The sequence below is a fragment of the Loxodonta africana genome, chromosome 16 (assembly GCF_030014295.1).
Source record: "Loxodonta africana isolate mLoxAfr1 chromosome 16, mLoxAfr1.hap2, whole genome shotgun sequence".
Classification (NCBI taxonomy): Eukaryota; Metazoa; Chordata; class Mammalia; order Proboscidea; family Elephantidae; genus Loxodonta; species Loxodonta africana.
The window spans coordinates 35,350,000-35,374,145 of NC_087357.1; the positions used below are offsets into that span (position 1 = coordinate 35,350,000).

At 39.7% G+C, this 24,146-nt stretch overlaps 1 protein-coding gene across 3 annotated transcripts in view; it reads left to right on the plus strand.

Moving 5' to 3' along the window:
• HPSE2 (heparanase 2 (inactive)) overlaps positions 1-24,146 on the plus strand; it is a 704,249-nt gene that overhangs the window by 522,182 nt on the left and 157,921 nt on the right. For all 3 annotated transcript variants that reach the window (XM_010589074.3, XM_064269462.1, XM_064269463.1), the window contains one exon: positions 8,367-8,460. In XM_010589074.3, coding sequence (XP_010587376.2) covers positions 8,367-8,460 — 94 coding nt within the window. The remainder of the gene's footprint in view (positions 1-8,366; positions 8,461-24,146) is intronic.

Consider the following 24,146-nt stretch of genomic DNA (forward strand, 5'->3'; position numbering starts at 1 on the left):
CAACTGAAGAACTCAGAAAGATTATTCAGGAACATAATGAAAAGTTTAATAAGCTGGAAAAATCCATAGACAGACAGCAATCAGAAATTCAGAAGATTAACAATAAAATTACAGAATTAGATAACTCAATAGAAAGTCACAGGAGCAGAATTGAGCAAGTAGAAGCTAGAATTTCTGAACTCAAAGATAAATCACTTGGCATTAATATATTTGAACAAAAATCAGATCAAAGAATTTAAAAAAATGAAGAAACCTTAAGAATCATGTGGGACTCTATCAAGAGAAATAACTTACGAGTGATTGGAGTACCAGAACAGGGAGGGATAACAGAAAATACAGAGAAAATTGTGGAGGATTTCTTGACAGAAAACTTCCCTGATATTGTGAAAGATGAGAAGATGTCTATCCAAGATGCTCGTCGAACTCCACATAAGGTAGCTGTTAAAAGAAAGTCACCGAGACATATTTAATCAAGCTTGCCAAAACCAAAGATAAGGAGACAATTATAAGAGCAGCGAGGGATAAAAGAAAAGTCACCTACAAGGGAGAGCCAATAAGAATAAGCTTGGACTACTCGGCAGAAACCATGCAGGCAAGAAGGCAGTGGGATGACATATTTTAAAAATTGAAGGAAAAAAATTGCCTGCCAAGAATCATATATCCATCAAAACTGTCTCTTAAATATGAAGGTGAAATTAAGACATTTCCAGATAAACACAAGTTTAGGGAGTTCATAAAAACCAAACCAAAACTACAAGAAATACTAAAGGGAGTTCTTTGGTTAGGAAATCAATAATATCAGTTATCGACCCAAGACTAGAACACTGGGCAGAGCAACCAGAAGTCAACCCAGAAAGGGAAATCCAAAAAAAAAACACAAAAAACAAAGCAAGATTGAAAAAAAAAAAAAAAAAAAAAAAGCCCAACACAGGGTAATGGCGATGTTATCATATAAAAGAAGACAATATTAAAATAATAAAGAGGGACTAAGAAATGTAATCATACACCTTCCATATTCAGAGGAAGATACGGTGATACAAAGAAATAAAAGTTAGTTATAAATTTAGAAAAATAAGGGCAAATAATAAGGTAACCACAAAGGAGACAAACTATCCTACTCATCAAAATAAAATACAAGGGAAAAATACAGACTCAGCAGAAACAAAACCCACAATGACAAATATGAGGAAAGGACAATACATAAAGAAAACCTACTCAGCACATAAAATCAAGTGGGAAAAAGAAGCTGTCAACACACAAAAAAAGACATGAAAATGATAGCACTAAATTCATACCTATCCATAATTACCCTGAATGTATGTAAATGGACTAAATGCACCAATAAAGAGACAGAGAGCGGCAGAATGGATTAAAAAATAAGATCCATATGTTGCCTACGAGAGACACACCTTAGACTTAGAGAGGCAAACAAACTAAAACTCAAAGGATGGAAACAAATACATCAAGCAAACAACAATCAAAAAAGAGCAGGAGTGACAATATTAATTTCTGACAAAATAGACTTTGAAGTTAAATCCATCAGAAAGGATAAGGAAGGACACTATATAATGATTAAAGGGACAATACACCAAGAAGATATAACCATATTAAATATTTATGCACCCAATGACAGGGCTGCAAGATACGTAAAACAAATTCTTATCAGCACTGAAAAGTGAGATAGACAGCTCCACAACAATAGTAGGAGACTTCAACACACCATTTTCGATGAAGTACAGGACATCCAGAAAGAAGCTCAAAAAAGACACAGAAGATCTAAATGCCACAATCAACCAACTTGACCTCTTAGATATATACAGAGAACTCCACCCAACACCAATCAAGTATACTTTCTTTTCTAGTGCACATGGAACATTCTCTAGAATAGACCACATATTAGGTCATAAAGCAAGCCTTAGCAGAATCCAAAACACTGAAATATTACAAAGCATCTTCTCTGACCATAAGGCCATAAAAGTGGAAATCAGTAATAGGAAAAGCAGGGGAAAGAAATCAAACACTTGGAAACTGAACAATACCCTGCTCAAAAAAGACTGGATTATAGAAGACATTAAGGATGGAATAAAGAAATTCATAGAATCCAATAAGAATGTAAACGCTTCCTATCAGAACCTTTGGGACACAGCAAAACTGGTGCTCAGAGGCCAATTTTAATCAATAAATGCACACATCCAAAAGAAGAAAGGGCCAAAATCAAAGAACTATCCCTACAACTTGAACAAATAGAAAGAGAGCAACAAAAGAAACCCACAGGCACCAGAAGAAAACAAATAATAAAAATTAGAGCTGAACTAAAAGAAACAGAAAACAGAAAAATGATTGAAAGAATTAACAAGACCAAAAGCTGGTTTTTTGAAAAACTCAACAAAATTGATAAACCATTGGCCAAGCTGACAAAAGAAAAACAGGAGAGGAAGCAAATAATCTGAATAAGAAATGAGATGGGCGATATTACAACAGACCCAACTGAAATTAAAAGAATCATATCAGATTACTATGAAAAACTATACTCAAACAAATTTGAAAACCCAGAAGAAATGGATGAATTCCTAGAAACACACTACCTACCTAAACTAACACAAACAGAGGTAGAACAACTAAATAGACCCATAACAATAGAAGAGATTGAAAAGGTAATCAAAAAACTCCCAACAAAAAAAAGCCCTGGTCCAGATGGCTTCACTGCAGAGTTCTACCAAACTTTCAGAGAAGAGTTAACACCGCTACTACTAAAGATATTTCAGAGCATAGAAAAGGATGGAATACTACCAAACTCATTCTAAGAAGCCACCATATCCTTGATACAAAAACCAGGTAAAGACACCACAAAAAAAGAAAATTACAGACCTATATCCCTCATGAATGTAGATGTAAAAATCCTCAACAAAATTATAGCCAATAGAATTCAACAACATATCCCAAAAATAATTCACCATGACCAAGTGGGATTCATACCAGGTATGCAGGGATGGTTCAACATTAGAAAAACAATTAATGTAATCCACCACATTAGACATAAAACAAAAGACAATGAATCACACGATTTTATCAATTGATGCAGAAAAGGCATTTGACAAAGTTCAACACTCATTCATGATAAAAACTCTCAACAAAATAGGAATAGAAAGGAAATTCCTCAACATAATAAAGGGCATTTATACAAAGCCAACAACCAACATCACCCTAAATGGAGAGAGCCTGAAAACATTCCCATTGAGATCGGCAACCAGGCAAGGATGCCCTTTTTCACCACTCTAATTCAACATTGTGCTGGAAGTCCTAGCCAGAGCAATTAGGCTAGATAAAGAAACACAGGGCATCCAGATTGGCAAGGAAGAAGTAAAAGTATCTCTATTTGCAGATGACATGATCTTATACACAAAAAACCCTAAGGAATCCTCCAGAAAACTACTGAAACTAATAGAAGAGTTTAGCAGAGTATCGAGATACAAGATAAACATACAAAAATCAGTTGGATTCCTCTACACCAACAAAAAGAACATCGAAGAGGAAATCACCAAATCAATGCCATTTTCAGTAGCCTCCAAGAAGATAAAATCCTTAGAAATAAATCTTACCAGAGATGTAAAAGACTTATACAAAGAAAACTACAGTACACTTCTGCAAGAAACCAAAAGAGACTTACATAAGTGGAAGAACATACCTTGCTCATGGATAGGAAGACTTAACATTATGGAAATGTCTATTCTACCAAAAGCCATCTATACATTTAATGCAATTCTGATCCAAATCCCAAGGACGTTCTTTAATGAGATGGAAAAACAAATCACCAATTTCATATGGAAGGGAAAGAGGCCCCGGATAAATAAGGCATTACTGAAAAAGAAGAACAAAGTAGGAGACCTTACTTAACCTGAGTTTAGAACCTATTATACTGCCACAGTAGTCAAAACAGCCTGGTACTGGTACAACAACAGATACATGGACCAATGGAACAGAATTGAGAATCCAGACATAAATCCATCCACATATGAGCAGCTGATATTTGACAAAGGCCCCAAAACAGTTAAATGGGGAAAGGACAGTCTTTTTAACAAATGGTGCTGACATAACTGGATATCCATCTGCAAAAAAATGAAACAAGACCCATACCTCACTCCATGCACAAAAGCTAACTCAAAATGGATCAAAGACCTAAATATAAAATCTAAAACGATAAAGATCATGGAAGAAAAAATAGGGACAATGTTAGGAGCCCTAATAGATGGCATAAACAGCATAGAAAACATTATAAAGAACATACAAGAAAAACTAGATAACTGGGAGCTCCTAAAAATCAAACATCTATGCTCATCCAAAGACTTCACCAAAAGAGTAAAAAGACTACCTACAGACTGGGGAAAAGTTTTCAGCTATGACATTTCTGATCAGCGCCTGATCTCTAAAATCTACATAATACTGCAAAAACTCAACTGCAAAAAGACAAATAACCCAATTAAAAAATGAGCAAAAGATATGAATAGACACTTCACTAAAGAAGACATTCAGGTAGCTAACAGATATATGAGGAAATGTTCACGATCATTAGCCATTAGAGGAATGCAGATCAAAACTACGATGAGATTTCATCTCACTCCAACAAGGCTGGCATTAATTCAAAAAACACAAAATAATAAATGTTGGAGAGGCTGTGGACAGATTGGAACACTTACACACTGCTGGTGGTAATGTCAAATGGTACAACCACTTTGGAAATCGATTTGACTCTTCCTTAAAAAGGTAGAAATAGAACTACCATACGATCCAGCAATCCCACTCCTTGGAATATATCCTAGAGAAATAAGAGCCTTTACAAGAACAGATATATGCACACCCATGTTTATTGTAGCACTGCTTACAATAGCAAAAAGATGGAAGCAACCAAGGTGCCCATCAATGGATGAATGGATAAATAAATTATGGTATATTCACACGATGGAATACTATGCATTCATAAAGAACAGTGAGTAATCTGTGAAACATTTCATAACATGGAGGAACCTGGAAGGCATTATGCTAAATGAAATTAGTCAGTTGCAAAAGGACAAATATTGTATAAGACCACTATGATAAGAACTTGAGAAATAGTTTAAACTGAGAAGAAAACATTCTTTTGTGGTTAAGAGAGGGGGGAGGGAGGGGTGTGGGAGAGGGGCATTCACTAATTAGATAGTAGATAAGAACTACTTTAGGTGAAGGGAAAGAGCACACAATACAGGGTAGGTCAGCACAATTGGACTAAACCAAAAGCAAAGAAGTTTCCTGAATAAACTGAATGATTTGAAGGCCAGCGTAGCAGGGGCAGGGGTCTGGGGACCATGGTTTCAGGGGACATCTGAGTCAATCGGCATAATAAAATCTATTAACTAAACATTCTGCATTGCGCTTTGAATAGTGGTGTCTGGTGTCTTAAACACTAGCAAGCAGCCATCTAAGATGCATCAATTGGTCTCAACCCACCTGAATCAAAGGAGAAAGAAGAACACCAAGGACACAAGGTGATTACAAGCCCAAGAGACAGAAAGGGTCACATGAACCAGTGACTACATCATCCTGAGACCAGAAGAACTAGATGGTGCCCGGCTACAACGAATGACGGCCCTGACAGGGAACACAACAGAGAACCCCCGAGGGAGCAGGAGAGCAGTGGGATGCAGACCCCAAATTCTCATAAGACTAGACTTAATGGTCTGACTAAGACTGGAAGGACCCCGGTGGTCATGGCCCCAGACCTTCTGTTGGCCCAGGACAGGAACCATTCCTGAAGCCAACTCTTCAGACACGGATTGGACTGGACAATGGGTTGGAGAGGGATGCTGGTGAGGAGGAGTGAGCTTCTTGGATCAGGTGGACACTTGAGACTATGTTGGCATCTCCTGCCTGGAGGGGAGATGAGAGGGTGGAGGGGGTTAGAAGCTGGCGAAAAGGACACAAAAAGAGAGTGGAGGGAGAGAGCAGGCTGTCTCATTAGGGGGAGAATAATTGGGAGTGTGTAGCAAGGTGTATACGGGTTTTTGTGTAAGAGACTGACTTGATTTGTAAACTTTCACTTAAAGCACAATAAAAATTATTAAAAAAAAAGAATTTCTAAAAAAATAATATAGCTATAATAAATAGGAGATACAGATGCAGGTACTTCTTAAGCATAACCACTCACCTCACATGATTGGTTTTCTTGGTTTGAAAACTCAGAGCCATAGTCTTGTGGATCAATTCAGCCAATTGGATAACATAGTTCATAAAGTGCATGTTCTATATCCTAGTGCAATGAGTAACATCTGGGTCCTAAAAGCTTGCAAGCAGCCATCTAAGGTACAACTATTGGTATCTATTTGTCTGGAGCAAAAGAGAATAAAGAAAATCCAAGAGTCAGAGAAAGAACAAGAATAAGGACTAATTGTCTCTGTGAGCCACAGCTTTCTCTACCTTGAGAACAGAAGAACTAGATGGTGTCTTGCTTCCACTTCCAAATGTTCTGTTCAGGGTCACAATAGATAGATTCTGATAAAAAGAGGAGAAAATGTGGAACAGAACTTCAAATTCTCAAAGAATCCAGACTTACTGGATTTATTGAGACTGGAAGAATTCCCAAGACTCTTTAAACCTTGAACAGAAACTATTCCCTGAAATCATCTTTTAACTAAATAGCAGGTTAGTTGAAAAAGTAAAGATTTTCACCTTTGGGAACTGTGCTCTTTTAAATATTATCCATATAATATCAAATGGACAACATTTACTCTAAAGCACAGATGAGAAGTTTGTGGGTGCAATGAGACTAAATTAATGGGAGTGGAACAACTAGAACAGAAATAATGAGAATGTTGATATAAACTGAAGTAGGTAACCAATGTCACTGAACGTTATGTGGTGAAATTGTTGAATGGGTACATGTTTTGCTGTGTATAGTTTCACCAAAAATACAATAAAATATTATTAAAAAAAAAGAATTTTCACATAGTTCTATATATGTACCAATGTCATTAAAAATGAAATAATCTATCATTTGCTACTAGCCACGGAGACCTAAAAAAACCAAAATTCCTCTCCAGTCAATTCCGACTCATAGCAGCTCTGTAGGATAGGGTAGAGCTTCCCCATAGGGTTTCCAAAGCTGTAAATCTTGACAGAAGCAGACCGTCACATCTTTCTCCTGTGGAGCATCTGGTGGGTTCGAACGACTGACCTTTTGGTTAGCAGCCAAGCACTTTAAACCCTGCACCACCAGGGCTCTTTAAGGAGACCCCAGTAGATTGGAAAAGGCACCCAGGAGTCATAAGCATTTATGAATCAATACAAGTTGATTCAACTCAGAACTTTGCAAAAATGGGGGAGGAACGAATGGAATGGGGCTGGGATAATGGAGGTCGCCTAACTCTGGGACAATCTCAGTTTAGTCTTCAGAATAAGGGACTCACAAAGGGAGTTCCTGGAAAGCTAGATGGCCCTATTTTGGTCAAATGTTCACAACATAGTGTCAGCCCCCCAACCCCCACTGCCATTGAGTCGATTTCGACTATTAGTGACCCTGTAGGACAGAATAGAACTGCCCCATAGAGTTTCCAAGGAGTGCCTGGTGCGTTTGAACTGCCAGGCTCTTAGTTAGCAGCTGTAGCACTTAACCACTGCACCACCAGAGTTTCCATAGTGTCAGCACAACTCGATATTTCACTTACGCTGCCTAACAAAAACCAGACACCATCACACGGATGAGAGCCAAGATTTTCACAATTTTAGAAGAAGGCTCTTGGACTTTAATTTGTTTGTGAGATCGATCGATTGATTTTGGAGGTTGTAGGAGAAGGTTCACTACGGGGTATTTTGCCCAGGGAAAAGAACAGGAGACTGCAAACAGTTGAGATCCGCTAACTGCAGTGAAATTTCTACATTGGTGTTTGTTTTCTTATTCCAAAGTTGTGGAAACCTTTCAAAATGTTTGAGTATTCTTTCAAACATCTCATCACATACCTCTATTACTTTAAGATGGAGGAAGGGGTGGGCATGGAATGAGTGTTAAATTACTCTCCTGGGGTGGGAGGGGAGATTTTCCCTACTACCTAATTTGTATTTTGGAATCCCTGTCAATTCCCACAGAGCAAGCAGTCGGGTTTCAAAGAACAAAAGTTAAAAAAATTACAGTATTAGCCCACAAATGGAGGTGGAACTAGAGAAGATAGAAAGTATATTATTTCTTTGAAAAATACCCAGGGTCAAAACTTTTCAGGCCATGAGAACCGAAGTGGAACCTTGGACTGTTTCCTCAGGCAACGGAGACATCTGGCTAGAGAAGTGTATTCCTAGGCCTCTGCTCCAGATTTTATCTGATTCTTATTTTATTTTTATTCCAGTTGCTACATTGATGGCCGGGTGGTCAAGGTGATGGACTTCCTGAAAACTCGCCTGTTAGACACACTCTCTGACCAGATTAGGAAAATTCAGAAAGTGAGTAAAAGTGTCCTGGGAAGAAGAGGAAGAGTGAGTTTGGGGGAAAGGCAAGGAAAAGTCACAGGGTTTCAGCTGGTCTTCAGTGCTGTGGGAACCAGAGTAGGAAACAGTACATTCCAGATGGCGTGGTCCTGAGATCCTTCACACTGTGCCCTGTTAATTGATGATTGTTATTCGTTGTTTTTCAAATTGAAAAGGATCTTGTGTGTGCTGCATCAATATTTAAAAACTTCTCTATCTTAATAACAAATAATATTTAATAATTTGCTTCTAAATTATGAGTTTCTTAGATGGATAGGTTTACTTTGTCATTTTCTTACTGTGGGAGCTTATTTTGGGTTAGTTTAAGGAGTGAATGAATGACTATGTGAAATAATATCATCCATTCAGTAAAATTCTGTTCTGGGGCTTTGGCAATTCTGAGCTATATTTAGACTATTTTGAGGTGTCTTAGAATCAACCAAGTAACACCTTACTTTTGTAAAGATCAGGAGGGCAGTTGTATTATAATAAACCAAACTAAACCCACTGCCGTCGAGTCTATTCCAACTCATAGTGACCCCATAGGGCTTCCAAGGCTGTACATCTCTACAGAAGTAGACTGCCGCATCTTTCTTCCGTGGAGCCACTGGTGATTTAGAGCTGCTGACCTTTTCAATATCAGTCAATTGCTTTAAACCCTGGTGGTGCAGTTGTTAAGAACTCGGCTACTAGCCAAAAGGTTGGCAGTTCAAATTCCCTGGCTGCCCCTTGGAAACCTTATGGGGCAGTCCTACTCTGTTCTATGGGGTCACTATGAGTCAGAATCGACTCAATAGCAGCGGGTTTTATAATAATAATAAGCAACAGTGTATAGTTCCTATTATCAAGACATGTTTGTTCAGTGGTTCACAGGCTTGATGACAATCAAAATCACCAATGGTACATGTTAAAATTTCCCATCTCACTCCTGATTTAGTATTCTGAATGCCAGAATTCACTGTTTTAAATAATCATCTTTCAAGTGATTCTACCCAGTGCGGGTGTTTCTAGGATCACATTATGAGATACACTGAATTAGTGAATTCCAAACTGTGAGAGTGCTGTGTCTGCGCTTCCCATGAGCTGTTCCAAGATAGAAATATCACGTCTTATGTTGCCCGGTCAGATTCTTTTCCAGGGAAGGGAGACCTTTGGAATACTCAGCTATCTCTTGAGCAGGTTAAACAAATATTTGCATAAGAATTGCAACAGGTAGACCCTCTTTGAATATGGGTTGAACAAATAAATGAATGGACAAATGAATGAATGGCGCATGTATAAAATTACCTGTGAAAGAAAGCCCTATTTGGAGCAATTGTATAAAAGCACTTTGGAGAGCTGAAATGGACGTTTAGATCCCTTTTTGTATTAATACTAATGTCACACTCAGATTACAAATAGCCTCTGAGTCCCTTTGTTCTCAGGGGATTTTGGAGTCTGAAAAACCTCAGGACATCTGGATCCCTGCATCCAAGTCTGATCCCTCCAGGCACCAGATACGTTGGCCTGTGCTTTTGCCAGCACCCTGCTCTGTCACTATGTCTGCTAGGCAAGGCCTAGGAAAACTACATTATCTGAAATAGCTCTACCAGTCTCTGTTTGACATTCATTTAGTGAGAAACATGTACTTAGCAAGTATCAGACAAAGTGTCAGGTGTTGGAAATACAAAATGGAATAAGACATGGTTCCTGCCCTCAAGGAACTTACAGTTTTAAGGTTTAAAATTTACCTTGAGCAGCTTGGAAAGCGTATTACTTAATGCAGTAGAATGTCAACCTATTGACTGCTACAGTTTTCTAAGCACATTATGCTGATCCAATATTAGGTATTGCTCTCTAGAAAAAAAGCAAAAGCCAAACTCATTGCTGTCAAGCTGATTCCAACCCGTAGAACGGCCCCAAAGCGTTTCCAAGGAGCAGCTGGTGGATCTGAACTGCTGACGTTTTGGTTAGCAGCCAAGCTCTTAACCACTGCACCAACAGGGCTCTGCTCTCTAGAAGGAGTAGGAAAATTTCATTCATTCCTCCGTTCGATATTTATTTATTGAGTGCGTACTATGTTCTAGTCACTGTTCTAAGTACTTGTATTACGATAGTGTAAAAGATAGACAAGTCCTTAAATATTTTTATTTTTCTGGTTTTAAATCTAATGACCTGAGGTAAGGGTTGTTGTTGGAAGTAAAATGATTCAGTGGTATCATGGTACTGAGAGTGAGGGTTCTAACTGTGCTCATATGTTTGCTTAAGTATAACAGGTGGCTCTAGGTAAAAACTAAGACAAAGGTGTTCAGAGTTAGGTTCTTCCCTTTCTCCTCACTGCCCATCACCCCCCCTACTCCCCGCTACATGCTTCTTAACCATCGCGGAATGCTCACAGATCAAAAGAAGTGGCTAAGCTTACCTCCTGATTTGTCCAGAACCCAAGAAACTTAAGGGAAAGGGCTCAAACCCTGTACACAATGGAGATTCAGACCTTTAAAAACCTGTCTGATAGACTCAGAGGGAGACGGCCAAGTGCCATTTCAGAGCAACAGCAGAGCCCATACAAGAAATGACCACATATGCAGGGGAGGGCTGGACTTCATTATAGGGCCTGGGGTTACCTTTTGGCTATTTCGAATAAAACATGCCCTGGGGTCCCCTTGGACTGAGGTTCCTGTTCTGGTTATCTCTTACTGTGTAACAAATTACCCCACAACTTACTGACTTAACACAACCATTTTTTATCCCCGTGGATTCTACAGGCCAGAAACTCACAAAGGGCAAAGTGGGGATAGTTTGTCTCTGCTCCACAGTCCATGCCTTAAGTCTCCCTCAGCTGGGTGACTCAAAGGCCAGGTTGACTCATATGCTGGTGGCTGGAATCATCTCTAGGCCTGTTCACTCACATGTCTGGCAGTTGATGCCAGCTGTTGGCTAGGACCTTAGTTGGGGCGGGTAGCCCGAATACCTACACATGAGCTCTCCGTATAGCCTGCGCTTTCTCTCAAGTTTCTAAAGCCAGGTGCCCAAGACAGAGAGCCAGGTGGAAAGCTGTTTCACTTTTTCTAGGCTACCCTCCAAAGTCGCAGAGCATCACTTCAGCCATATTCTTTTATTGAGACAGTCATAAAGGCCTACCCAGGTTTGAGGGGAGGGGAAATAAACTCCTCCTCTTGATGTGGGAGTGCCAAGATTCTGGAAGAACTTATAGGACCAGAAATATTTTTACAGTTTTTGCAAAACAGTGTCTGCAAAAGTGTTATCCTCCCCATTTCATTTAGTAGCCCTTCAGTCATTTCCCCGACTAGTTGTCTTTTCCCAGCTCTCTTTTACAAAGTTCTTGCCAGACACTGCCTTGCGTGGGTACCTGAAGTTGATGTTGCTGGATTGTAAACCAAAACCAAAAACCAGTTGCCGTAAAGTCGATTCCGACTCACGGCAACCCTGTGTGTCAGAGTAGAACTGTGCTCTGTAGGGTTTTCAATGGCTTATTTTTCTGAAGTTGATTGCTGTGGCTTTCTTCGGAGGCTCCTCCAAGTAGACTCAAATTGCCAGCCTTTTGGATAGCAGCCAAGCACTTAATCCTTTGCACTACGCAGGGGTGCCAATCACTTGATCTGATCCAGTGGATGGACTGGGTTGGCTGCAGCAGCCTGGCGCCATGTGTCAGGGCCTCCAGGCTGAGACTCTCTCTACAGTCCAGGCTGTGCTAGGTACTGGCCTGCCTTGGGGAGATGAGGACTAGGAGATCAGAGCAGGATCCCTAAGTTTTGCTGGTTGAAAAATTGCTTTGGCTGTTCGTTCCCAAGTTCTGGGGGTTTATGCAAACTGGGGCAGACTGGCCAAACTTTTTTTTTTTGCAAGTCTCTAAAATCATCTTAGGGATAGGTCAAGTAAGATTTTAACATCTATGTTCCTGGAACCTGCATCTAAAACCTAGATATTGAATCTTTGTTTCTTCTCTGTTCTAAGAAGTCCTAATGGCCCTCTTTTGGCCCACAGTGATGGAAAAAAGGCAGATTTCCCACCAACACAGAGTCCTGTGGGGTGGGGGGAGGGCAGGTTGGATAAATCACTGATGAAGCCATGTTGAATAAGATATAGGTCACAGGATTTGAAGTATAATGGCCTGGATTGCAGCTCAAACTTGGCTGGGTGACCTTGGGCCAGTCGCTTAATTTCCCTGATTTGTTTCTTCATCTGTAAAATGAGGATGCTAAGAATACTATCCTCCCTCTCTCTTAGGGATATTAGCGTAGTCACATGAGGTCCCGTTTTGATAATTGCTACTGAATGCTAGTTTTTATTGCTATTACAGCAGTGAAACCTGTGAGCAGCAGAACTTGACAGAACTGCTTTGTTTTTCTAGGCCTCGCAAGTTTTCTGCTTTTGATGGGGTGCAGCCTTACCACTTTTTTATTGCTCTCTATTAGTGGAAAATATTTGAGTTCTCCTTCTCTGACAGGTTTCTGCCTTACACAGGCTCTGGCTTTTGCAGGTTTTATTGTATTATTATTGTTACTTTTTTATTATGTTATTTTAATGCTAAGTTATATTACTAGAGAAGCTTCATGCTACCTTCTCAACTTCGTCTTTGCTTTTTTTTCCCTTCCGCTCTGTCTTTGAACCCTGGGGAATGTGATAGGTGATATTTTTGGCACCTGAAAGGCAATGACTAAATCGCTAAAAACAGCTGTGATTTCTAAATTTGGACTGCCACTTAGAGAAGAATTCTCAGTTTTCTGAACAGTGGGTAAATTATCATATTATATGAAAAGCTACATGATGCATTTTAAAGCCAAATAGAGACAATATTTGAACAACCCACGCCTTGGAAGATCCACATACTCTCTCTCCCTTCCATTACAATGAGGATAATCAACTATATTGGAAGATGAGTCAAAGGAAAGTGTTCAGAATCTGACAGTGCAGTGGAGAGTCAGATGGGGAAGTGAGAGAGGTTCAGGACACAGTGCAGATGGTATAGTGTGGATAGCTGGGCTGACTCCAAAACAATGACGTAAGAACCAAGAAGAGCCACTTTGGCTTAAGTCCCTTGGACTCTATGATTTGTGTCTTCATCTCCTAGAGGAATTAGAAGAGGAAATAACACTTTTTGATATTATTTTCAGCAATTCAATAAGCACAGGAAGGAGTTGGTGAAATCCCAGTTGTACGGGAAGTATTTCCAAAAGTACTGTCCATATGATTGCATTTTGAATACTAAACGAACTGAATAATTGGCTTCCCTAATATTTGAAAATTTCCTTCCTTCCTTTGTTCCTTTCTTCCTTCACTTATGTTTGTAACATTCTTAGTAGTAGCCAGGACCCTGAGGATAAAATGACGAGTAAGACTTTATGGTCTAGTAGGAAAAGTAGTTAATGAATCAAGCAATGATAATAAGGTATGACATCTCCTATAATAGGAGACATATAAGGTGCTATGGATACCTGTGGTTAGAAATATCTACCTTAGTTTGTGATGAAAGGGAAATCAGAAAAGCCTTTCCAGAGGAAGTGACATTTAAACTTAGACCCAAAGGATAAATACATTCTAATTTGTACAGTTTTTCTTAGAGGTGACAAGAGGACTATTGGTGATAGATGAGTATGGGGTAGAGGGAATTGTTCATATGGTTCATCATATGACCATGATCATTCTTTTGTTAATATCATCATTGCTTACATTGCTTATGATATTTAAGGAAGACCATTTTTGAAGTCTCAAAAAATGCAGTCACATTATACCCTTTCTTCCAATATATCTTAGTTGAGGATTTGGAGCTAAGTTGTAGGATCTACTGCCTACAGGAAGTATATAAATGTAATCCTTTTGAAGTAATTAATTAAGAAACCAACCTTCAAGGGAGTCTTTAATATACAGAAATAACAGTCTTGAGGGCTATAGAATACCTAGAAGCACAATTAAAGGAAAAATAAGGACAACGAAAATGTTAACTTCTCTAATGAAGAAAACTGTAAAATGAAAACACATTACTAGGGTGAGAACAATAGTATCATCACAAAAATCAGAGTTGTTTGATTCACCCATTCACTGTTTAAGTCAACCAAGTTAAATGCTTATTTCAATATACTACTGCCCATTGAGTTATAAATATGGAAGCTGTTGTGCTGGCGGGTGTTTTGGTACGTATATTTTCACCACAATTAAAAAAAGGGAGACAATTCATGTCATTGGCTATGATAGTGCTTATCACTTGGCAGATGTTCAATAAACATTAGAGGGAGAGAGGCTGGAAGACAAGGACAGAGGAATGAGCAGTGTCTCTTCTGCTCACATTGCAGAAAAACCTTATCTGCTACAAATTTTCTAGCGTACTGTTAACTAGATAAAAGTTGATTTAGACAGCACAATTGGGCATATGTAAGTATACAGGCATAGGAGAGTGTTTTCTGGGTGTGTTTTTATGAATGAAGGAAAGATCCCTTCGAGGCCCAAATAACATTTCTGTCTGTTTGCTAATGCCATATATTTCATTTGAGAGAAATAATCTTTCATTCTACATTTGTAGGCAATGCAAAATGTAAATAACCTCAGAAAGAGTAAACTACGATGGTTTAAATTCACACTTAGGTATTAATGTCCATTAGAAGATCCTGTCCCAAGAGCAGGTTTTGATGGAGTGGAAGAGAAACACAGACCAAGGAAATACTCAAGAGAGGCAGAGGACCCTACATACAAACTGGGCCACACTAATACCTCGGGGCGTTTTATGGATTGAATTGTGTCCCCCTCCCCGGCCGAAAAAATGTGTCAACTTAGCTAGGCTGTGATTCCCAGTATTGTGTCCACCATTTTGTGATCTGATGTGATTTTCCTATGCTCTGTAAATCCTACCTCTATGATGTTAATGAGGCGGGATTAAAGGCAGTTACGTTAACAAGACAGGACTCAATCTACAAGATTAGGTTGTGTCTTGTTAATCTCTTTTGAGATATTGAAGAGAGAAACGAGCAGAGAGGCAGAGGGACCTCACTGCACCAAGAAAGTAGTGCCAGGAGTAGATCACATCCTTTGGGCCCAGGGCCCCTGCCCTGAGAAGCTCCTAGACCAGAATACAATTAATGACAAGGACCTTCCTCCAGACTGGACAGAGAGAGAAAGCTTTCCTCTAGAGCTGGCACCCTGAATTCGGACTTCTAGCCTACCACATTGTGAGAGAATAAATTTCTACTTGTTAAAGCCATCCACTTGTGGTATTTCTGTTATAGCCAAACCAAACCAAACCCACTGCCATCGAGTTGATTCCGACTCATAGCAACCATATAGGACAGAGTAGAACTGGCCCACAGAGTTTCTGAGGAGCGCCTGGAGGATTCAAACTGCCGACCTCTCGGCTAGCAGTCATAGCACTTAACCACTACACCACCAGGGTTTCCTCTGTTATGGCAGCACTGGATAACTAAGACAGAGTGACATCCATGGGTGATTTTAAGTTTTATGGGACGCAAAGGTTATACAAAGCCCTGGAGTCACAGTGGTTAAGAGCTTGGCTACTAACCAAAAGATCGGCAGTTCAAATCCACCAGCCGCTCCTTGGAAACCTTCTGGGGTAGTTCTACTCTGTTCCATACGATTATACAATAGTGACTTCTTCAAGGAAAAGAAAACAAAACAAATTTGCAAATTTTAAAAATATATATGACCGTATGAACACATTACTGGGGCCCTTCCCAGGACATTGGTAGAGGCCTTTGAAGTAGGGGGCTGGAAGCTTAAGTTTCATTAGCTTCCCAGTAAAGTAGCTTCTGTGACTCCACTTGGTTGTGGATCTACAAATGGGAGAACGTGACCTAAGGGAAACTTCAGCTTTTGTCCTTCATATAGAGGACACTAATAATATTATAAGGAGCCCTGGTGACACAGTAGTTAAGCACTCTGCCGCTAACTGAAAGGTTGGTGGTTAGAACCCACCAGCTGCTCTGCAGGAGAAAAGACCTGGCAATCTGCGCCCATAAAGATTACAGCCTAGGAAACACTCTGGGGGCAGTTCTACTCTGGCCTATAGGGTCTCTGTCTTAGTTATCTAGTGCTGCTATAACAGAAATACCGTAAGTGGGTGGCTTTAACAAACAGAAATTTACTTTCTCACAGTTTAAGAGGCTCGATGTCTGAATTCAAGGTGCCAGCTCTAGGGAAGGCTTTCTCTTTCTGTCAGCTCTGGAGGAAGGTCCTTGTCTTGTTAGCCTCTGTTTCCAGGTTTCTTGTAGATCTCCAGTGGCTTGGCATCTCTCTTACCCTACCTCTGCTTACTTGCTCGCTTATTTACTCTATTTATATCTCAAATGAGAGGGACTGAAGACACATCTACACTAACCCTGCCTCATTAACATAGCAAAGGCAACCCATTTCAAAACGAGATTATAACCACAGGCGTAGAGATTAGGATTTACAACACATATTTTGGGGGGACACATTTTAATCCATAACATTCCACCCTTTGGTTCCCCAAAATGCATGTCCTTTCCACATACAAAACACATTCACCCCATCACATAGTCCCAAGTCTTAAATCAACTTCAAGTCCAATATCTCATCTCTGAATCATCTAAATCACACTGAAACTTTAGGCACGCTCCATCCTGGGGCAAAATTCCTCTTCATTTGTGAACCTGTGAAATCTAGACTACGAGTTATCTATTTCCAAAGTACAATGATGGAACAGGCACAAGGTAGACATTTCCATTATAAATGGTGGAAACTGGAGGGAAAGAAAGGATAATGAACACCAAGCAAGTCTGAAATCCAGCAGAACAAATTACGTTAGCTCTCAATGCTTGAAAATAATTCTCTCTTCTCTGAGACTCGGGGTGTTGGCCATGCCCTCTGAATTCTGGGTGGAGGCCCCTTGGCCGTAGGCTTCAGATCCACCTTCCAGACCCACCAGAACTACAACTCTGCTCCCTTGGCTTTAGGAGGCCCATTCTCCTAGTGCATCTGAGTGGTGACCCCCTTGGCCCCAGCAGGCCTTATTCTTTTGCCCCTTGGGCATGGAAGTCCCAATCCCTCAGCTTTGGGCAGTGGCCCTATCCCGCCAGCACAACTTAACGGCAGCCCCATAGTCTGGAACTAAGATGGTGAAGATCTGACTCTTCGAAACCTAGGAGGCTGTGGCCCCACTCTTTGAGATCCAGGAGATAGTGACCTCAGCCTTTGACATGGAGAAGGCCCTGCTTCCCAGTCTGCTTCCAACAGTTCTGCTGATCTCCAAGCTGTTCCAGGGATGGTCCTCTTCTCCTTTGGCTTATTTACTGCCTGTAGAATTCCAAAATGCAGACAGCATTTTTTCTTTTGTTCTTTCTCTATCCCCTTCAGTCTGAGCTGATGGATTTTCTGCTGTGGTGCTTGGTTAGATCCATCAGTCACAGGCTTAATCTCTTTAACAAAAGATTGTGTAGCCACTTGGTGAACATTCTAGGATATGTGTCCTTAGTTTGTACAACAGAATTTTCCAGATCTTTAAGTTCTGTTTTCATTTTGCACAGTTATTTTTTAAGTCCGTCTCTTTTCTCTCACATTTTACTATAGGCAGCAAGAAGAAACCATACAGCCCCTTACAAGATCTTACTTAGAAATCTCACCTAAATATTCAAGTTCATCCTTACAAGTTCTACCTTCCACAAAAGAGTTGAACATAATTCAGACAAGTTCTTTGCCACTGCATAAAAAGCATTGCCCTTCCCCCATTGTCCAATCACATGCTCATAATTTTTTTGAAGTCTCACCAGAAGCACATTTAACATCCACATCTCTAGCAACTTTCTATTGCTTGCACAATATGTATTCTCTAAGACAGTGGAGACTTTCTCAGCCCTGGTGGTGTAGTAGTTAAGAGGTGTGGCTGCTCACCAAAACAGCAACAGTTCGAATCTACCAGGCGCTCCTTGGAAACCCTATGGGACAGGTCTACTCTGTCCTGTAGGGTTGCCATGAGTCAGAATCGACTTGACAGCAACGGGATTGGTTTTTTTTTTGTTTTGTTTTTTAAACGCCCTTACTTCCTTTTGAGCCCACACCAGAATTGCCTTTGATGTCCATAATTCTACCAACAGTCTCTTCCAGGGAATCCAGGCTTTTACTATTAACTCACTGCCATTGAGTAGATTCTGATTTTACTATTACCTGTTGCTGTCAAATCCATTCTGACTCACAGCGACCCTATAGGACAGAGTAGAACCGACCTTTTGGTTAGCAGCTCAGCTCTTTAGCCACTGCACTGCAACTCTTCCAGCCTCTACCCATTAACCAACTGCAAAACTACTTCCATACTGTATGTATTTGTTACGGCAGCAACCCCACTCTTGGTACCAAATTCTGTCTTAATTATCTAGTGCTGCTATAACAGAAATACCACAAGTTGGTGGCTTTAACAAACAGAAATTTATTTTCTTGCAGCTTAGGAGGCTTGAAGTCCAAATTCACAGAGCTGTCTCTTGGGGAAGGCTTTTTCTCTCTGTTGGCTCTGGAGTAAGATACTTGTCTCTTTTGAGCTTCTGCTCCTAGGAAATCTTCATGTGGCTTGGCATCTCTCTTACCCCATCTCTGCTTACCAGCTTGCATTTAATCTCTTTTATATATCAGAAGAGATTGACTCAAAATACCCTCTACACTAAAACTGCTTCATTAACATAATAAAACCCGTTCCCAAATAGGATTATAACCATAGGCATAGAGCTTAGGATTTACAACACATATTTTGGGGGGATACAGTTCAATCCGTAACAGTCGCAATGAGTCATAATCAACTCAATGGCACCTAACAACAATAACAATGATAATATTATAGGGGGAATCTGACTCAAAACGTATTTTTACCTCAAAAAAGCTCGAAAATTTCAGTTACTGGAATTCCATGAACTATATTTCCTTGATTCTTAGACTCAAGTAACTATAAAATATACTATCATTTGAATAACAGTTGTGTGTGGAGGAGTAAGCAGCTGTCAGGTTTCTTTCAATATTGATTATGAAAAACATTCTGATCTCAGAAGTATTAAAGTGTGAAAAATGTATCTTTAACTTGTAGAAATAATGTCATTGTATTACCTTTTAGGTAACAAATATCATTTAATAAGTACATCATATATTATTAACCCATTGAAGAAACCAGGTAATTTGCTCAAAGCCACAATAGTAAAATGAGAATTCAAACCCAGGCCCATCTAACTCCAAAGCCCACACTCTCATCTACTATGCTATCTGCCCTATCCCCATACTTGTTAACCATTTACTTTGTAATCCATGTAATACTTATATTCCTGACCATTCAGGATTAGGCCATCTTTCAAAGAGAACATGGGATGTTTCTGGTGAAGTCCACCAATATGACCCCATAATCAGCTGATATAATCTGTGTGGGTATCGTAGATGTGAGGGTTGAATAAAATTGGTCTCCACAATATTAGGCCAGGACAAGGCCAGGGTGTGATTTACATTCATTCACTGGAGTCCATTCCTATGGTTTATATGCAAAGGCTTTTGGTCAATGTATAGTGAGGTCCTGTCATGTGCAAAGCAATAACAATATGAAGGTATATGCTTGCTCATGGTGATGACCACTTGGAGGAATTGTCCTAGAAGCAAATTGCTGTTGAGGGCAAAAAGTTTCTTCAGGAGGAGACAACTTGGAGTGACCTTCCAGTGTTTGCACATGGAAGTGGGAGGAGTATAGGGTTTTAGCAAGAAGAAATTACTTCTGAGGCTAGTGGGGCCTATGGCTTGTAAGTGGGTAGACTCTCCAGGATACCTGAGGGGCTAGTTAGTCACAGAAAAGGACTGAGGAAGGAAGGGTGATTTATTTGCACCTAGCTGCTTTCTAATCTCTATCTCCTTTAGCACTTATAATTGAACATAGTCATTGCTTTGGGACTCTGAACTTTCTTCCTTATTTTTTTGCATATGCTTATAATTTTTTTGCCTCCCCAATGACTTTATCTGTTTTGCGTATGTTCCTATCTTAATTTTATGTTTTTGTGCAATTACATTCAATTGCTTTTCTGTGGTTTGAGATAACAAGAGCAGAGAATGCAATTTTAAATCCTAAAAATGTCACAGAAACAGAAGCCACAAATTAAAAATTGATCTGATACCAAAAGAAAATGGGCAAGTATGACACTCCGGAACAGGGAGATGATAAAAAGAAATTATACAGAAAACAAATTAATGAAACTGACAGGAAGTGCATTAGACAGAAGAAATAAATGAAGAAGAATATGATGAGATATTGGAATGGCTGAGCTCAGAATAGCCCGGTATGTCTAACTTAAGAAGGACATGTTAAATATGGAGGCAGTTTTGTCATCTAGAAGCTTCTGGCTCTCCTGAAACAGGAAAATTCAATCAGAGAATAGATAGAGCCCTGGAATGGAATTGTGAGGATTTGGTGTTTGCCCTTGTGATCTTGAGGTTATCAGTTATATTCTTTTTTAACTTAACCTTTGCATTAGTAAAATGATTCTCTCTCTCATTTATTTAACAAGTATTTAATAAGCAAGTAACTGTCAAGCATTATGTTAGGTGCTATAGGGTATGCAAGGAAACCCTGGTGCCTTAGTGGTTAAGTGCTACAGCTTCTAACCAAAAGGTCAGCAGTTCAGACCCACCAGGTGCTCCTTGGAAACTCTGTGGGGCAGCTCTACTCTGTCCTATAAGGTTGCTATGAGTCTGAACTAACTCGACTGCAACAGGATTGGTTTTTTTATAGGGTATGCAAAAATGAAAACAATGTGGCTTTCTCTAGCTGCTTATAGTCTATTAGAGAAGACAGATAGATATACAGAAAAATTACAGTTCAGTATAATAAGGTCAAGGCCAGAGCTAGGTTCAAAGAACTTTGGAGCTCAGAGAAGAGAAGAATCAGCAGTCTGAAGGTTGAGTAAAGTTTCACAGAGAAGGTGACAGACAAGGTAGGAATGTGGGGAGTACGTGAGGGAGGAGGTGATCAGTAAAAAACTAAAAGAGCATTGTGAAGTTGGAAAATAATGAGTCCATTTTGTATGGTGAGCCATAGGTCTTATGGGGAGAGATGGGAGATGAAGTAGCTAAGGGATGCTTATGAAGAATCTTAACATCAAGTTAAATAAAGCAGTCAGCATTGTATCCTGTGGGTCCACCATATCTAACACATTCCCATGGACAAACGGATAAAGTAGACAATAATTTGTGTGTGATTACTGGTTCTTTACCTAATTTTCCCAGTTATGAAAGCATTTCATAATTCTGGTAAATGAAAACAATGTGATTGTGGTAACTTTGAATTCACTCTTTCTACTTCTAAGTTAATCAGTCCCCAAACCACGGCTTTCAGTATTATCAGAAACAAGTTACTCATAGCACATCTCTCAATTGATCAAACAAACCTCTCTGTGAGCATACATAATTGCTGCCAACAATGGGGAACCACTGAAGATTCTTAAACTGGGGAGGGATTTGTCAAATTACCAAACAGCAGCAGTATGGAGGATGGATTGGAGGAAGAAGAGATTAGAGGCAGAAGCACCCAGGAGAGAAATGATAGGATCCAGAACTCAGGCAGGGGCAGTGAGGAAGAATTGGACAGAATTAGTAAAATTCCCTCCTCTTCTAATATAGTAGATAAACTTAGAGTCAATAAACAGATAGCAAGGATGAAAAGAAACATAGAAACATTACTGGGCTCTTATCTTGACCTCTTTTAAGTACAGTAAGGAACAAAGACTTCCAGGAGGCAGGAGTACCCCCCAAAAAGAGCTCTGTGCTATAAGTAAGGTTTAAGAATCTTGCTGAAGTTATTCAGCTCTTTCTAACCAACATATTTAGGGGACCAGTTCTGGTTACTTAGAGATCAAGAGCTTCTGCTCTTCCTGAAATCCTGGGGAAGGTTGATTTCCAAGTAGATGAGATGCTGAAATTAATGGACTCCAGCTTCTTTTGGAGGGTGGGCCTCCTGCCAGGACTGATTAGCCCAGCTGGCCTGTCCACTATTCCTGTTTTATTGCTTCCTTTCTCATTAAGGAAGGTGTTGGGTTTGGATAACCATAAACAACATGTCTGCTGCTACAAGGCTACCATCTCCTGCACAGCCAGTGGCTGAGACCAGGCTCTCAAGAGTCTTTTTAAAAGACTCTTAGATCACAGTTTTGGAGGCAGGATATCAAGAAAGTACAGGAAAAGGAAACCCAGGTTTGAAAATGTGCCACATAAATGGTTATTTTCCTATTTTTACTTTTTTTTTTTAAATTTAAACTCAAAGTGGTAGGGAAAATAAAACTTAAAAAACAAGCAAACAAAAAAAAAAACACAATGCTGTTTTCCTTAGCCTCTCTCTTTTCATTCACTGCTTCTCCCTCAGCATACCCACATAAAACCGTCCTGATAGTCCCAAAACCTTGAAATATAAGGGAAGGGATCTCATACTACGCTGTCCCCAGTAGGCCCAGGGATTTGGAGAGGCCACTGACCACTTGCTGAGCTATTCTCTGGGTGCCTTAAAACTCACTTGTCCATTCAGGCCCAGGGGCTGAAGCTCATTCAGGAACAAAAGAATTGCTGAAAGTAAGTCAACCACTTAGATTCCCTCTACCCCCACTTAAGCAATCTCAGCATTTGTATTTCTTTCCCTTCCCCAGACGATGTATCCCTTAAGATAACCTTCATTGGCACATCATTTCTCACCAGGAACTGTACCCTTTTTCTTTCCAAAGCCCTCCAATTTTCTCTCTTCCAGCTCAGGGAGAATCGTATTTACTCAGAAAACCACAGTGTTGAACTATAGCCCTGTTTTTTAGAGTTTCACTTTCTAAGGGAATTTTGCAGCTGGTTCCATCTGTTTTTCCTAATTTTTTTTTTTTTTTCCTTCTCTTTTGCCCATACTGACTTCCTTTCCAGTCCCAACCAGCACCCAGCCTCAGTGTCCATACCTCCACCATACATCACCATGATGGTCTTCTCTGCTGATGGTAGACATCAAGCCTTCCACCACATGTCCCAAACAGTAAATGTTCAGAAAATGTTTGTTGATATGTACTGACTACTCCTAGAACCTTTAACATTAATACTTTCTGGGAATATCTAGTCCACAACCATTTCATATAACTGGTTTAGGTTTTGTGTCAAAGTTCTACCTCACTGTGTGTTTTTTGTTCATGTGGTTTTCTAGAAAAAGGATAGGAATTGCCCCTGTGCCGAGAGTGGATAAATGAACTACTCTGAATACTAATTATGTTTATATGAATTTTAAATTTTAAGTGCTAAACTGCTACTTAACATACATCTGGGCTATTACCTATCATCACAAGCAGTGTGTCTGAAGGAAAAGCAACAAGTTCTTAATGTTAGTTTGATCCAAACACAATCTCATGTGCCTTGGATAAGCGGTCCAGATAACATTTTGTTTATACTTATAAGCTCTTAAAAAAAAAAAAAAAAACCCTGTTAAGTCATTTTCTATCACATTGCCCTGTTTCACTTTCTTTCTAGGTCTTATTATTTTCTACATTTCTTTTTTGTTTATTGTCAGTCTCTGCCTCTTGACTAAAATGAGAACCAATGAGAGCAGAGACTTGTTCTGTTTCATCTACTGCTTTTATTCATTTGCTGCTTACTGTTTCATTCATTCCTGTTCCTAGAGCACAGCTTGGCCATGATTAAGACACTCAAAAAATATTTGTCGAGTGAAT